Source organism: Heloderma suspectum, chromosome 4, assembly GCF_057233095.1.
Source record: "Heloderma suspectum isolate Gila_16-S chromosome 4, 16-S_ref, whole genome shotgun sequence".
Taxonomy (NCBI): Eukaryota; Metazoa; Chordata; class Lepidosauria; order Squamata; family Helodermatidae; genus Heloderma; species Heloderma suspectum.
The window spans coordinates 31,732,842-31,750,768 of NC_139461.1; the positions used below are offsets into that span (position 1 = coordinate 31,732,842).

The window sequence follows — 17,927 nt, forward strand, 5'->3', positions numbered from 1 at the left end:
TTTTCTGGCAGGCTACAGCACTAACAGCAGGCAGGTACAATATCGTCCTCTTCATGTTGGGAATAGCTGTACCCACTGAATTTAGCAAGTGCAGAAGGCTGAGAATTTTATTTCAGTTCATTTTTAATACAAATTTACCACAGTTTTCAAATTACTTCATATTCAGGATGCAAAGAACTTGAAATTTTAAAAAATCCAAATGCAGGAAAAAGTGAAACGGACAGATTCATCCAAGCCGTCCTGAGACAGTGGAGAAAACAGCAGCCCTCCTGATCCCAGTGAAAGTGAGATGGATCATTAAAGATAGTCAGTGCAGACAGGAGAATTAGTAACATTAGCCAGAGTAGAGGGGCAAGGAACTCTCCACGGCTGTAAATGAGATTCAGAGCTTCTGGGACTTAAGCAAAGATGATCATATTTTTTTCAGGCTTTTCTCTACAACCACAGAGGCTAAAGGCATCTGCATTTAATGAGAGCAGAATTTGAAAATACTTTACTGGGTGAGCTGTAAGTGATATTGTAGGAGGCCAGCAACCTCCATGTTTAATCTAGCTCTGCACTCTCCCTTTCTCCAATACACAGAGGGGAAAAAAAAAAGTCTAGTCACTCCAAAGCATCCAGACTTCAGCAAAGCAAAAGTCTTCAACCTCATATCTGAATGGCCAAAGTGTCAGGGGCAGGGGAGATTTAATCCTTTGTCTTCTGCTGTGCCCCTCAGCAAATTGCAGGCATGGAAGCCTAACTCAGATTGGGATCACAGTGGGGAGCAAAGGGTTAAAGTCCCCTGCCCACCATGCTAGGCTCCTGGTCTGGTATAGGTCTCCCATGGACCTATAAAGTGGAGTTTGCTTCTGCAGTCCTGATGGAGTTTGCTTCTCAGCTCTTATAAATAAGCGTAGAAGGATAGTATATTTTAAGTAAAAATTATAAAATGAGTATCTGTCCAGCTGCCCCAACTATAGAAAATATATATTTTAAAAAAAATAAAGAATGTTGCAGGGACCAGCATCAGCTCCAGAGGGCAGTGTTGCGCCCCCACTCTCTCTCTCTCTCTCTCTCTCTCTCTCTCTCTCACACACACACACACACACACACACACTAAAAGTCCCCCCCACGCACACAAACATACACTGCTTTTCACCAAGATATTGGTATATGCATCTTTTCCTTTGCAAGATTTAAAACCATTTAGGAAGGACATTTCCAGCAGAAGGGCTAAGAAGCCCCTAATATTCAGCTTGAGATTGCAGCTTTTGTAGCTGCATTTCATAAAAGGCAGAAAAGTCTGAAACAGCAATACATGATGGCTAATCAGTTTCTGGGTCTGGTACTTGTTCTTCTGGCTTTCTACAGTTAGATGCTGATACAGATACTTATAAAATTCTTTACATGCATCTAGATGTATGCCATCTTAGCCCTACTTTCAGTCCCATCTGTGGCATGTAAATGTAAATGTAACTGTAACATAACACAACCAATAATTCTGTGCATTTAATATCTTTGCCAACCTGTCCAGTCCCTTGTTATATTATAGATCTTTCTTTACTGAACAGCTACACAGATTTTACACAGACAAAATATATTTGGATGTCAGTTTTTCCAACTTCATCTGCAATCTTCAAAAACAAATTGCTTCCCTGAAATGAACTGGTGGCTTGAAATATTTGTCCACAGATATTGCTGCTAACATAGGAAATTGTTTATAACGCTCTGACCATAAGCCATTACAAGAGAACATAGTACTGAGATGAAATAACTGCAATTTATTTAGAGCAATCTGTCATATATGCAAGACTTTAAAGCTCAATTCTTTTTTCCAATTTATTTTGTGTGTGCGCGTCTGCACCCTTGTGTGTGTGTGTGTGTGTGTGTGTGAATTCAACAATTCTCTTTATATTAAACCTCAGTGGATCCAAGGCATGATGTGAATTCAGAAAGAAAAATAGCCCCATTATACTTGTAGTAGCCTTGCTTTACCTTTGGGGTCAGTTTTATGGAGTTTTGTACTAGCTGCCTTGAGTGCAATGGAGGCTGGTGGCTCCAATTTCAGTGGGGCTCTGTATCAATTCTGGGTTTCAGTCAGAACAAGCCAGAACTCTAAATGGGCTATCCAAAGCGCTGAGCCCTATCCCCCAAATGGGCTCATTATGTAAAATATTACATAAAAGGAATATTGATAAGTCATATACATCATTACTTTTTTTCCAGTATTACCAATAGCAACATCAGTAATGTGGGGAAAATACAAATGAACTGAAGACACTGAAATCTGTGGATGCACTGTGCTCCATATAACATTCAGAAATAAAACAGGGAACAATGGAGAATTTCTAGTGCACCAGTTCCACTCTGGGAACAATAAATTCCAAAACTGAGGGAGGGAGAGAATTTAGATGAGGTGAATTTCAGAAGCAGCTAAAATCAAAGGTTGCCTCTGTCACTGGTGCCTAAACTGGTTCTTAGGAATTACTTCTGCAAGGCAAAGAAATAATTCTTGCCCATTGTTGTAAAGTTGTTTATGAACATAGAAACATATTCATAGAGAGTGAAGCTGCAATACTGAGTCACGGGTCCATTTAGCTCAGTATTGTCTACACTGTCTGGCAGCAGCTCTTCAGTTTTTCACATGGGTCTCTCCTAGCCCTGCAGGTTGGATTCAGAGAAATCTGAACTCATATGAATCTGTTGTGGATTTTTCCAACATCCCATATGGTAGTATCAGGTCATGAAGCTGGCATGGAAAGTATCTAAAGGAGCCTCAATACTTCTGGCTTCCATCTTCCCAAATGCTCAGCTCAGCTGCTGTCACACTATGAGGTCAAATGACAGCTGCATGTAGGTTTGCTTTAGGGCAAACAAGATGTGACACTGAACACATCTTTAGCAATCATGTCAGGTTTTAAAAAATTAATACCAGGTACAGGGGGATGGATTTCAACCCACCTGCTGTCCTGAAAAACACTCCCTTTGCGGCACCTTCTGTTAGCTTTCTAAAGGTTGGAAGGCATGCATTGTTGACTGAAAAAAATCATATTGTCATGTTGCAATATCCTTGTGGTACATAGAACCCTTCCTGTAGCAGTATTAAAAAAACCCAACCCACAGACCTTACAATAAATATGAATTCAAGTATTTTTGAAATTAGATCTGAAAAAAGTTATCCCATGGTGTGTGTGTGTGTGTGTGTGTGTGTGTTTATTTATGTCATTGACCAGTTCAATTTATCCTTACTCTTAATGTTTCAATAGGTAGGAAATGTTGTACAGTTTCACTGCAGAAAAGGATACCTTCTTCAAGGCTCTACAACTCGTACGTGCCTTCCTGATCTTACATGGAGTGGGATTCAGCCAGAATGCATACGTAAGTCATAGGAAGAGACTTAAATAGTACAAGGTCAGACCTCTGGCACGTGATATCAGTGGGAGTATTGCCAGTCACTTCTGGTGATTAATGCTTTGTGTCAAGTTTTGTTGTTGAAATATAGATACCAACTGTGGAAATCCTTATTCATATAACAATAGTGTGAAAGATATCAAGGTACCTACCCAACCTCTAGATCATTCTCAGAGAAGGAGATCATCCTTCTCTGGATGCCCGTGGTGGCCCTGCCCTTCCTCTCATGTGATGGGGAGTGTGTGTGTGTGTTTTCTTTTTACCATATCAAAGCTGCTGGCTTTGCCAGTGGTTTCAGCAGCACAAAAACAAGAGTGGAGCTCTGGCCACCACTATGGCTGCCATTCTTCCTTCCCAGAGTGCCAGTGGTGAAAGCTGCCAACTTTTTCTTCAGAATTGGTGGCTTGTATGTGGGGAAAAAAGAACCTCTCCTCTGCGTCCATGATAAGCCCCCTCACCTCTTTCCCAAACAGTGAAAATCATTTTGGTTATATACTCCCCCCTTATATACATTTTTTTTTTTAAGATATGGGAGAATGATCCTACTTTTCTTATTTTTAGCAGTGTTTATTTTTCAGGTCCTATAGCACTCCCTGCCACAATTAGTCAGAGTTCCCCAAGTTGACGCTTTTCCACTGCCACCAATTTTCTTAGGATACTTTAAAACCTTCTAGCAAATTGGTATAAGAGGCACAAACTATTAAACTAAGAGGTATATTAAGGGATAGTTTGTACATAAGGGAATAACATGTTCAAATTTTAGGATGAGGATGCTTAAATGTACTTAAATTAAATATCCTTGGTTGCCATACTTAATAAGAGAGTCTTCTCTGCTAATAAGCTCTCAATAGCTTTCCCCCTGTTTTTGCAGCTCCTTCTTGGAATATTACTCCCATTGCTCAAATTTCCCCTCCATTTACTCTCCTGCCTTTAAATTTGTATAAGTTTCCCCCTCCGTTTACTTCCCAGCCCCTACATTCGCCCAAATTTAAAGACTGGGCAGTAAATGGAGGGGAAATTTGTACAACAGGAGTAACTATTCCAAGATAGAGCTGCAAAAAGGAGATGGGGAGCATATAACTCCCCTTTTTGGACTTGTTGGAGGCTCAGGAAAGTGTTGAAAGGGGGGAGGACACTGGCAAGTGTCAGTTCAACACTTAATAGCAAGAGGATTACATTGCCAAGTGGGAGATATTGTCCCCCACCCTCACCCCTTTGGAACATTTACTTTGTTCACTTTTTTTTTCTTTTTCAGTGCTTCTGAATTACACAAATGGATTCTTCCTTTGTCTTACTGTTATCCCCACCCCCACAGTCCTTTGCAACTGTGCGCAAATTAGCCTATATGCAGTCTTGCCTTGTCAGTTTTCTTGTATGTTACCTACTCCACTTGGGTGCTCCCATTGACAGCTGAAACATACAAGGAAATTGACAAGGCAAGGCTACACATATCTAGCAGCTGAATCTGCTCTTGTGTACTTGCAAAAGACCAGGGGAAATTAAAAAGAGACCCCATTTGCGGAAGTGTTAAGATGCACACGTGCGCGCGCACACACAATCCAATTTGCATAAATTGCCACCATTAAAAACAAACCCAGAATCCACATATTGGATCAACTCACTACAGATTCAGTCAATGCCAGTTGGGGGAAACGGAACGAAATCCTCCAGGGTCAGACTGGAAAAATCTGTTGAGTTTTCATCCCCACAAATGGAATTCTCATACATCCCTACTCACAACCAGAAATGGATGCTGTACAACAGTCTACCTCTGCCTTCAATCCCTCCTGATGTCTCTGGCTCTTGGGGTGATGATACAGCATCAGGGAGAACTTGTTGAGGTTCATTCTGGTGCTGAGCTCTGCTGCCTTTCTGAAGTATCACGACCTCACAGCTGGGCCTCCTGCTTGCCATAGCCACCAGCTTTGGATTCCCGGTCTCCCTCCAGAAGATTTCTCATCGACTGGCTTACTCTTTTCCTAGCTCTGAGTATGGCCCCCTTCAGCTAAACACCAGTAACTCCAACTCTCTAACAATTACTTTCCAACTGTCCTAACTCACTTTATCAGACTTCTCCCCAACCTTTTTATAAAACTACTGGCCAGTCATGTTCTCCAACTTCCAATCAACTTCATTGACCCTCTTGACCAATCAAAACCAAGGTAACTTCTCCCCCTAAATATTTCAAAAGCCCTAAAGTCTCCCTTCATAAGCTACTGTGACCAAGGCAACTACAACTGTTTAAGGCTCCATACACGGTAACAAAGCTAGGCCTCTGCCCTACTCAGTTACATCATAGCCCCACAGCTGTCACACACAGTACTTAAGCATTATAGATGATAAGCAAACATTTATATACATAGCGTTTCTTCACACAGGGCATGTCCCCAAATGCTCCCAATCAGACAAACTCCGAAATGAAACAAGAGGAGACTTGTCCTAGTTCCAAATACAATAAAAGATAAATAGAGCCTATCAAGACATTATCTTTTAAAATAATTAGCAAATCTATCATTCTCAGGTTGTTCCAGTATGAACCTGATCTGCTGCTTTCCCCATGAAATTGCTGCTGTTCTCATCTAGCACATCTGTATGCATACAATGCATACAATACACATTCATTCTGTTTGACCATGTACTGCTACAATATCAGAAATATATATTTTTGCTGTCATGGCCACTAGGCTATGTCTGTAGTTCACAACAATACTATACTATCTTTTTTCTCAGATAAAAAGAGAGAAATGCAAGAATGTGCTCTTTACCTTGTGGTATAATTAGGTGCACCTCATATCCAGTGTTTTTTATTACATTAGATTACATCGATGTATAAGGGGCTTGTCCTCCGTTACTTTTGGCAACCCCCTTAGGGAGTAATCCTATGACCCCTAGACAGCATCTGGGGACAGTGGATTTTTCAGTTTCCTGGCTGCATGCTCTTAGACAGGGCTCTGAGCAGAGAGCCAGGAAACTGCACTCCCCTCCCCATAGCTGACATGGAGAGAACTGCACCGGCCGCCACTCCGCTTTCGGTAAATGGAGTGCAGAGATGGGGGAAGGAGGTGTTCCTGGGGAAGGGGAGTGGAGGAAGCCAGGGCAGCTGGCTTATGCCTTTTCCTATCGCTCCCCAGCCTCTTTCCCTCCCAGAGCCCCTGCTAGACAGGCAAAATCACCCGTCTAGCTAAAATACAGTGCAGGAGGCGGGAGGCGCCTCTGTCTCTGCATAGGATCCTTGTAAGCCTCTGACTTCCGGGGCTTACGAGTACACAGGATGCAACCCATAGGATTGTGCCCTGAGCTACAGTACTTAGAAGCCTATGGGATTCGGCTTAAATTGGGAAGAGTCGGGGGGGGGGTATGGATTTTATTATGGGCCCTCCTACCTCTTTTCCTATAATTGAAGCACATATCTGTGATTTTAATGTAATAGCACTGTATGTTTTGTCAAATATAAGATGAATTATGTTTTTCTTTTTAGCTCACAGCTGCAAACAGCCAGAATCTCCTGCTCACACAAATGTCGCAGGAATGGATCTTCCCTCCCTTGGTTACACCCTGATATACACCTGCCAACCAGGATTCTTCCTGGCAGGGGGATCGGAACACAGAGTCTGCAGATCTGATGGCACTTGGACAGGGAAAGTTCCTGTGTGTGAAGGTAATCCCTTGCCTCTCCTGCCGGCTTTCTTAGGGCAGAATCCGATAGTATGGTAGATACAGAGCTGCCATAACTCTTGTCTCTCTTTCCTTTCTTTCCTGTAATGCCTGGTACAGTCAGGAGAGGCTGGTGGTTCCAATTTCACTGGGGCTATGAATCCGCTCTGGGTTTCAGTCAGAATCAGTCAGAACTTTAAAGGAGTGATCCAAGGTGCTGAACCCTATCCCAAGAATAGGTTTCAGCATCTTGGATAGCTTCTTTAGAGTTCTGACTAGTTCTGACTGAAACCCAAAGCAGATGCACAGCCCCACTGAAATCGGAACCACCAGCCTCCACTGGGTACAATATAGCATGTGATGTGGCATCTTGTGCTGTGTATCTGTTAGACAATGATGTGAGATGGGGTGGGAATGCATGCAGTGTGTTGATGTTACATTATACATTGACCCAGTTCAGAGACAATCACTTAAACCATGGCTTGCCCAGAGCCCCTTTTCTTTTTCACATGTGAGAAGAGGAGAGTGAAACTTTTGGTTTTCACTTTATTACAAACAGTTCTGCATTATGTCTGAACTGAAAATCTGATTTCATATCCTGGTTTGTTAAGTAACTATGGTTAGAATAATGCACCGTTCCACAATTCAGACTCAATGTGGAACTGTATTTTTTTTTTATTTTTTTTTGAAGGAGGGTCATTGTTTAGGTGATTGCCTGAGGCCCTGAACAGAACATCTTATTAGATGTATCTCTAGTCTTCTATCAGCTGGATCTTTCTTCATATAGAAATGCTACAATCAGTTTCCTTCTGCACATCCAGTTATTATTTAAAAAAAAGAGAAATGCCATGCCTTTCAGTCCTAAGTGTGTGGGGACAGGCCGTGGTTACTTAGTAATGAGAGGGAGACATTCTGTACAAGGTCAAATACCTTTTCATGTATTATTCATAAATTTCAAGACTGTATTCTGATATGGAAAGCAAAGCATATTCTGAGGTATACATTAGACCCCGAGAACCATCATCTCTGTAGCAATTTCAAGTATGAGATGTTTTATTGTATACATTTGTATACGTACATCTTGGATCCCTTGAAGCCAATGCAGCTTTTCCTTTTAAGTTTTATTTATTGCATTTTTTAAAGCATCTCATATGAGCTGTTAGTTCACTGGATGTTCATGCCGTTATGGTACACAGAATACGCCACCTGGTGCCCTCCAGACATTTTGGACTACAACTTCCATAATGCCTGAACATTGGCTATGCAGGCTGGAGTTTATGGAGTTGTAGTCCAAAATGTCTGGAGGGCACCAGGTTGTTGGTGCCTGGTACATACAACACGCACTTGTAATGGATTCCTCAAAATGCTCTTCAACCTCCAATATGGTGCCTCTTCTTACATGATCAGAGGAAGAAGGCACAGTAGGTGTATCAATGAGTGCATTTGCATGAGCCTATCTCTATATGTCCATTTCCAGCAGAGAGGAGTGCGGGTCAGGAATGTTTATCATTGGATACTTATGCCCTTTAATCTGGCCCTCATATCTGGACCTTCAAAAAGTACTTATAAGTTTCACTTGCAGAATTTATTACCAAAACGAAGTGGGATAGGACCAGCTTCCATCTCAGATTTGTAGCTCTGGAAACATCCCTATATTTTAACCTTGTTTTATTTGAAGTTTGCATCATCTCATCAAAACCTGTCCTTACCCCAAGAAGTCTAGTGGCAATATGTCCATTACTTTGATTACACTCATGTTCTGCCTTTTCTCCCGAGTAGTTCAGTGTGGCAACTATGGTTCCCTCCCCCACAGCATCCATTTTATCCTTGCAACAACTTGGTGAGATAGGTTGGACTAAGAGATAGTGATCGACAACCCCAAGTTATATGGTGAGCATCATGGAGCAGCTAACATTTGAACCTTGGGCTCCTAATTTAACAGTCTATCTTCTATAAAAGACTGGGTCTCACTGAACATTCTTGTCCAGCATTATTCTCTACTGCTGTCCGAAATCTGTCCTCCAGTTTTCTGACAGTTTGCTTTTCCCTCAAAATAAGCTTCTGTTTTTCTGCCTCATTCTCAGGGCGCTTTAAAATTGCTTTTGAATTTGGGGTGATATTGTTGAGCTCACCTTATCGCTGTGAGATGGCTGAGGATACTGGGGTTTTTCTCCCCTTTCTATTACACATTTCTCCATTACTATTCAGCCTCCATGGCTGCCTGCGCTTCCTGATCTGAAAAAGCCCCATGGGAGGAGTTACCTCATAAGGTCTTCCCCTGAGTGTTAATTGAAGCCTGGGAAGCTGCAGGCTATACAGTGAAATGCAAGACATTCACACATGCCCCTCCTAACTAAGGTCAGTGTGAGAAGCCCACACCACACCCATGAGAATTTCACAAAATATTTTGGGGAAAAAACTATTCAAAAGCAAATTGTTTTCTTTCACATTTAATGAAAATGGCTGAAAAAATGTGGAAGAAATTGTTGACGCAACACCTTTATTTTCTAAGTGAAAAAAAATCACATCTAAAGGAAGTATATCCTTTAAAAAGAGGATATGAAGAGTTTGATAGGGAGGAAGTACTTCTTCACACGACACATAGTTAAACTATGGGGTTTGCTACCTCAAGATGCAGTGATGGCCGCCAACTTTGATGAGTTTAAAAGGGGGTTAGACTATCCCTGGAGGAAAAGGCTCTCAATGGCTACTAGTCCTGATGGCTATGTGCTACCTCCAGTACCAGAGGCGGTGCCTATGTATACCAGTTGCTGGGGAACATGGGTGGGAGGGTGCTGTTGCACTCCTGTCCTGCTTGTGTTTTCCTGGTTAACAGATGGTTGGCCACTGTGTGAACAGAACAGGGATGTATGAAAGTCACTTACCTTTTTGAAGGGTGACATTCAGGGTGGGGGGGAGGTGCTCCTTCCCTCCCCCCCGAAATTCTCTCCGGCCGCCTGCAGCCAGACATCTGGCTGCTGGGCAGCCTGCAGGGACGCAAATGGCGGCAGCCGTAGCCGCCGCCATTTGCATTCCCTTTTTTTTGCCGTGATAGGCTACGTAAATATTCACGTAGCCTATTTCGGCAAAAAAAAAAAAAGGAACACAAATGGTGGCCGCTACGCCATTTGCATTCTTTCTTTCTTTTTTTGCTGTAATAGCCTACGTAAATATTTATGTAGGCTATCACGGCAAAAAAAAAAGGGAACACAAATGCTGGCCACCGTAGGGATGTCAGAGAATTTCTCCACGAATCTCTGGGAGGCCGAATGCCAACGCATTCAGCCCTCCGAAATTGGTGGAGAAACGGTCCGCTACCCCCCCGCCACCGCCTCGGGATGGGACTTACCTTGTGAGAATGTCCCTGGTGGCGGCGGCTCCCGGCAGCGGTGCGGCGGCGGTGCGGCGACGGCCGGTCTTCCAACCGGCTGCCGCCACCACCATTTCGAAGTAAAAAACAACAACAACAACAACAAACGTGATAGGCTACGTAAACATTTACGTAGCCTATCACGGCTAGATTTTCAAAAAACACCGTGATAGGCTACGTAAATGTTTACGTAGCCTATCATGGCTGACTTTGGGGGGGGGAAGTGCGTATGCAAACGGGGCGCCTCCCCCCTGGCCAGAATTTGGGGGGGGAGGGACGGAGCTCCTCCCCCCCACCGCGAAGCAAGCTGCGGGATCAGGTAAGGGACTTTCATCCATCCCTAAGCCACCGACATTTGCGTTCCCTTTTTTTTTGCCGTGACAGCTTATCACGGCTTCTGCTGGGACACAAATGGCGTCCCTGCGTTAGCTGTGATAGTCTACGTAAGTATTTACATAGCCTATCATGGCTATATGGAAGAAGCAAATGGCAGCTGCAGACGTGGCCGCCATTCGCAATGCAGCGTCGATGGCAGCAGGTGACAACAGGTGCTCCGTTCCAGGCCCATTTTGCGGGGTGGCAGGCGGGGGGCATCGTTCCACCATGGATTTTGGGGGGCCAAAAGCACTGGCATTCGGCCTCACCGAGATCCATGGCGGAATTCTCTGACATCCCTAGGACAGAATGCTGAACTAGATGGACCCTTGGTCTGAACCAGCATGGCCCTTCTTACGTTCTTATCATAGGTAAGCCACTGGCATTTTTGTTTAAATCTTCCCCCTTTTTTGCTCCTCTGCTATTCTCTACAACCCAAAATGTCAATGATTTTTGTTTTGTAACATTTGGCATGGTAAAATAAATTAATTGGGGAGCAGATGGGAAGAGACAGAGGCCTCATGTCCATTCAGTAGTGCAAGACAATATGAAGGAGGACCAAGTTTTTTTTAAAAAAAAAAATAAGTTCCAACACAAGCTAGCAAAGCCTTTTTGATCATATTGATACACACCAAAAACCTGAAAAAGCCTGTTTCTTTCAGATGGAAAGGTCATTAGGAGAAAAAACAGCGTGTTCCCCTATCCTCTCTTGTTGCTGATGAAAATAGTGTTCACAGAAGAATGACTGCACTGGTGATTTTAAAGGAATAAAGAATTACATTGCTTTCATCTGTCTCATAGTGATCCAAGTTTCAAAAGATATCACAGTAATAAGGATACATGTGGCAGCTGTAAAGTTGGCCTGTCTTCAGTACATAGACTTCTTTTTCATATCATAGATACATTTCATTCCATTCCTGAAAATTGTGCAGCCTTGATATATAAGAAATAGTGTCTTTGGTTCATAGAAGCATAGAAATGATGGCATTGTCAGAAGCTGTTAACCCCCTACATATCTCTTAATACATAGACCGCTTTCAAATACTTTGATCACCTGCAGGAGTGCACAGGAATGCTGGCAGGCATGTGATCTGGTGGCACTGACTTGGGCAGTTTTATTCGGCCATTTGGGGGATCTTTACACCTAACCAATACAGAATATGTTTGAATCTTATATATCCATTTAGGTCTGGGGTCCCCAAACTTTTTGCACCTGTGGGAACATTTGGGAATTTGAGAAAATGTTGTGGGTGCCACCACAAAATGGCTCCCATTAAGCATGTGGCTAGTTATATAATGAATGTCATGGGGGCCTGGCTAGTCAAAAGTGAGCTAAAGAGGTGTCATGGGGAGAGAAATAGTGAGGCAAGAGCCTGGGAGGGAGGGGGGAATGGCAAGGCAAAGGGATAGAGCAAGAGCAAGGCTAGAGGCTAGGAGGGGGAGAAACAGCTAAAGAGGTGGGGGGAAGCGAGGCTTGAGTTTGGGGGAGAGGAGGAAATAGTAAGGCAAAGGAGTAGAGGGAGAGAAAGAGCAAGGAAACAGGATAGGGAAGAGGAATAGCAAGTCTAGAGACTGAGAGTGGGGAGAGAGAGAGACAAAGGGGAAAGGTCTGCATGGGCAAAAGATTGGGTGCAGCCAGGAAGCAATTATTTCCTTCTCTGCCTGTCCACCAACAGCTGATCTGCAGCAGGTGCAGGAACATGAAGGATAAGCTGGTGCTAGGGATGTCGGTAGGGATGTCAGAGAATTTCGCCACGAATCTCAGGGAGGCCAAATGCCAGCGCATTCGGCCCCCCGAAATCGGTGGCGGAACGGTCTGCTCCCCCCGCCCCCCCAGGACGGGACTTACCTTGTGCGAATGTCCCTGGTGGCGGCTCCGGCGGCGGTTCGGCGGCAGTGGCTCCAGCGGCCGGTCTTCCGACCGGCTGCTGCTGCCGCCACTATTTCCAGTAAAAAAAAAAAAAAAAAAGTGATAGGTTACGTAAACATTTACGTAGCCTATCACGGCTAGATTTTTTAAAAATACCATGATAGGCTACGTAAATGTTTACGTAGCCTATCACGGCTGAGTAAAAAAACAAAACCCGCGTGTATGCAAATGGCGGCGCCCATGGGCGCCACCATTTGCGTTCTTTATTTTGGCATGTGTAGTCTACGTAAACATTTACGTAGACTACGGCGAAAATTATTTATTTTCGCCATAGTCTACGTAAATGTTTAGTTAGACTACACGTGCCAAAATAAGGAATGCAAATGGCGGCGCCCATGGGCGCCGCCATTTGCATACGTGCGGTTTGGTTTTGTTTTTTTTCACTCAGCCGTGATAGGCTACGTAAACATATATGTAGCCTATCACGGCTGACTGCAGGGATGCAAACGGCGGCGGCTACGGCCGTCACCATTTGCAGTCCCAGCAGGACAGGATTTGTGGCGGGAGGGACGGGGCACCTCCCCCCGGCCAGAATTTCGGGGGCAGGGACAGGGCACCTCCCCCCCGGCCAGAATTTCGGGGGGGAGGGATGGGACGCCTCCCCCCCCCAGGCAGAATTTCGGGGGGAGGGACGGAGAGCCTTCCCCCCACCGCGAATCAAATTTCATCAAAGGTAAGGGACTTTCGTACATCCCTAGATGTCGGAGAAATCCGCAACAGAATCAAACGAATTCAGATTTCTATGAATCCAACCCGCAGATTCCACCGTGGACCAGCTTTTCCTGAGTCACATAGATTCCATGGACTTCCAGACCGTATTTGTTTGTTTTTTAACTTTCCAGAAGTTTATACAAATTTAGCTGTAGAAAAACACTGCCTGCAATGTACATTTCCCCTATAGGCTAAAGCATGGAAATGCACATGGGGGGGATTTGCACATTTTCACAAGTGTGAATTTGTGAAATCTGAACAAACGCATAACCCATTTTAAAGTTGTTGCAGTCATTTGAATCACAGAAGCTGCATGTAGAACACCCATGGAAACACAATTTCATTATCTGATTGATTCTTCCATCAATCCCCACTGGCAGCCCCATAAATTTTAATGGGCAATTATGTGGGCACTGCCAAGTGTCTAAATCAATCCATAGGATCCACTAAATCAGTGGGACTGTCTGCAGTACAAGCTTCAACCAATGGTAAACCAGTTGAAGGGCATGGCATCCTCAACAGGAACAGTACAAAACAGAATTCTATGAAGGCATGGGAGGTTTTAAAAGGAAATCTCAGCAACTTCACAAAAATGCTATTTGTAATTGGGGAAAATTATGATGATTACACAGTTTAAATACCATATTGCTTCTGTAATGCACATATCACCAACACTTGTTTCAAACTAAAGGCTATGGGTGTAAATAACCCTGATTCATAAAATCCATGGGAATTGTGCCGTTATCTTCTGTGGAACCTGGATTTCACTAACACACGTTGTTCTGCATGTGTGTAGTAATACAGTCAATTGATTTCAATTAAACTCAGTTTCTACCTCATTTGTGCTTTAGGTTTCTGTCTGTTTCCAATATAGACAAATGATTTTTATGATAGTGGTTTGCATCTTTAGACAATTGCATCCAACTCTGTCTTCAATGTATGGTGCTGGCAAGGAAAGATGTTACAACATCTGAATAGTAATATATTATATATGGCTATATTTTATATAAGAAATACACTTTTATTATATCAACAGCTGGTTCCAAAATATTGGTGAAAGACCCTAAGCCAGCTTTGGGAACACCAAGTCCAAAATTAAATGGTGAGTATCTCTGTTTTTAAAACTGTGTTATCCAACTGGAAGCATTCAAACTGTGATAGGTGATTCATTTAAATAGTTACAGTGCAATCTTGTATGTCATTCTTCCCCAACCTGGTGCTCTCCAGATGTTTTGAAGTTCAACTCCCATCAGCTCCAGCCAGCATGGCCAATGGTTAGGAATGCTGGCAGTTGTAGTCCAAAACATCTGGAGGGTACCAGTTGGGGAAGGCTGCAGTGGTAGAGCACATCCTTTGCATGCAGAAGTTCCCAGGTTCAACCCCTGGCATCTCCAGATAAGGCAAATAAAGAATTCTGCCTGCAATCCTGGAAACTGTCTGGCAGTAAGTGTTGACAATACTGGGCTAGGTGGACCAATGGTCTCATTCAGTATTAGGCAGCTTCCTATATTCCTGTAAGTTCCATTGAGTTGAATGGGGCTTACTCCCAAGTAAATGGTGTAGGATTGCAGCCTCAGAGCATGTTAGCCAGCTTCAGAGTATGCATGAGAAAAGAACATTAAAAATATACTTTGTTGTAAAGGAATGGTGCAGCACTGGAATAATTCTGCACTTGCCTTTCATGTAAACAGCAGCAACTGTATCCAGCCTTATACAACTTGTATCAGACTGCCATTATGACCTGGTTGTTCAAAGTGTGATGCTGCATGGGTCACCTGCATGGGTTGTAAGGTCGCAGCTTCCTTAAAACAATTGTACCATTCAGAAGTAATATAATTACATTCCATTGATAACAGAAGTTGTACAGCTTTGATACTATTCCATTGGCAAATCAAGAACTGAGTTTCTCAGTACTTTGTATCAATATCTCTTACTATCAAATTCACTCTATAATACAAGAAAAGGGAAATTGATTTTTAGAAATAATTGTTTATCATCTTTTTTTCTGTTTCAACCCTTTAAATGTTACTTTTTTGAGACTGAATTCAAATAATAGCCTGCTTGTTTCTTCCTTTTTGTGAAAACAGCCTTGTTATCAACTGTTGTCAAATGTGGTCATATGACACATGTTTGCAAACGTATGCAGTGTTGAAGGCAATTAAGTTACGAAATGAAATTTGTTCTTCTGTTTAAGAGCTTTATGCATATGTGCATTTTGCACATTTCTAGGACATGATGTATGGTTTCTTGATATAGTACAATGTAAGTGAAATGAATGCAGTATATGGATTCTAAAGACCTTTCTGAAGCTTTCTAAAAACAGTTTTACAAAGCTTCCAGTAAAAAAGGAACATTAGATGAAGAAAGACCAGCATCTGCCTTTATAAGGGTTTATACTGATGATTGTAGTCTTAGGGTTGCTTCACATATTTGGCAAGGGGGATATATATTCAGAAACAGGCTTGTACACATCAAGTCAATGCAGATGCAGATGTGCATCTGGATGTAAATTTGCATCCATATCGTGATGCTCATTTGGGCCCCATTGAAATAGCTGATTGATGTGGATGGAAGTCCAATTGGTATGCGTGACTAGTTGTGTCTGAGTATAGCTCAGTTGGGACTAGTATACTTTCCCTTGGAGTTAAAATATATAGACATTGTCATTTGTGAAGTGTTGCATGAGTGTTTATTTTGTCATAAGTACACATGCTGAGAAGCCAATTGGCTTTGCGTCATATCCTTAGGCATTATGGAGAACAGTTGTTCAGAATCTTTCTGACATTCTTATAGGTAATTCAAAATTGCCAGAGTATTTTTCCTTATCCTTCTTTTCTCTAGGCTAAAAATATCCAGTCTTTTGGCCTTTTGTCATATGTCTTACCTGTAAGCAGGATGGGAAAATGGGTCTATTTCCAGTCCATGTCCACTCATGCTTATCTGCTCTATCCTGCTTCTGAATAAGTCTTTGTTTTTTAAAAAATCATATGTAAAATGTATTTAAATATTTTCTCTGAAAATATGTGTTTCCAAATATACTTTCTAAACCATGAATTTTTAAACATATTTTGATTGATTGATTTTTCAGTTGAGAACTATGTTGAAATGTTCAGGAAAGGTAAAAGTTGTCAGATAACTAGCTTCTGATCTGCACATTAGTCTGGGTGATGCAAATCAGGTCAGTTTAGGGGTGGACGAAAGTCACTTACCTGTCCTCGAAGGACGTTCGCGGTGGGGGGAAGGCGCTTCGCTGGTCCCCCCGCGAAGTTCAGGCCGGGGGGGAGGCTTCCCGCCTCGCCCGGCCGAAATTCAGGCCGGGGAGGAGGCTTCCCGCCTCGCCCGGCCGCAAACACGAAAGTTAAAAAAAAAAAAAAGCCCCCTGATAGGCTACGTGACGATTCACGTAGCCTATCATGGCTAGATCTGCAAAGTCAGCCGTGATAGGCTACGTTAATCGTCACGTAGCCTATCACGGGTGACTTAAAAAAAAAAAGCGTGTATGCTAATGGCGGCCCCCATAGGGAGCCGCCATTCGCGTTCCTTATTTAGTCGCTGTAGTCTACGTAAATTTTTACGTAGACTACGGCGAAAATAAGGGCAACGCAAATAGTGTTGCCCTTATTTTCGCCGTAGTCTACGTAAATCTTTACATAGACTACAGCGACCAAATAAGGAACAGGAATGGCGGCTCCCTATGGGGGCCGCCATTATCCGTACACACTTTTTTTTTTTTTTAAGTCACCCGTGATAGGCTACGTGACGATTAACGTAGCCTATCACGGCTGACTTTGCAAATCTAGCCGTGATAGGCTACGTGAATCGTCACGGAGCCTATCAGGGGGCGTTTGTTTTTTTTTTCTTTCATTGCAATGGCGGCGGTGGCAGCCAGTCAAAAGACCGGCTGCTGCTCCCGCCCTGCTCGAACACCCGCCGAACCGCCGGCCGGACCCGCCGCCAGGAGGGACATTCGGCGAAGATAAGTCCCGTCCCGGGGGGGGTGCGGGGGGTGGGGGGGTGCGGAGGATTTCTCCCCGAAACTTGTTCGGGGGGCCGAACACGTTGGCGCTCGGCCCCCCGAAGTTTCGGGGAGAAATTCTCCGCCATCCCTAGGTCAGTTTGTGGTATTCACAAATATCGAATTCCTCAAGCATTCCTTTCTGCAATCCTAAATACACGTACCTCAGAGTAAATCCCAATGAACACAGTGGGATGTACTTCTGAATAAACATCCATGGGACTGTGCTATAAATTAGGACTGATCCAATGTGCTGTGTGTTGCTTTTTTAAAACACTTTTGGCAGGAGTGAACAGTGCCCCCCAGTGATTTTTTCAGGAACTGCAATGAAAAGGTGTGAGAGTATTTGCCCGTTCATAGTGAGGCCAATTAATGAATTCATTTGCCCATGTGAGCAGCCCAGGAAGCCTTTCTTTGTTTCTTAGGGCCAAACTACATGGTACACTATTTATTGTTTTTATATTGCACTATGTATGTAT

The 17,927-nt window shown here is 43.3% G+C and overlaps 1 protein-coding gene across 1 annotated transcript in view; it reads left to right on the plus strand.

Annotated features, from left to right (window-relative positions):
- The window catches only part of CSMD3 (CUB and Sushi multiple domains 3), an 819,154-nt gene that overhangs the window by 760,950 nt on the left and 40,277 nt on the right, over positions 1–17,927 (plus strand). The window contains exons 62-64 of the mRNA XM_084851442.1: positions 3,249–3,360; positions 6,872–7,051; positions 14,470–14,535. Coding sequence (XP_084707568.1) covers positions 3,249–3,360; positions 6,872–7,051; positions 14,470–14,535 — 358 coding nt within the window. The remainder of the gene's footprint in view (positions 1–3,248; positions 3,361–6,871; positions 7,052–14,469; positions 14,536–17,927) is intronic.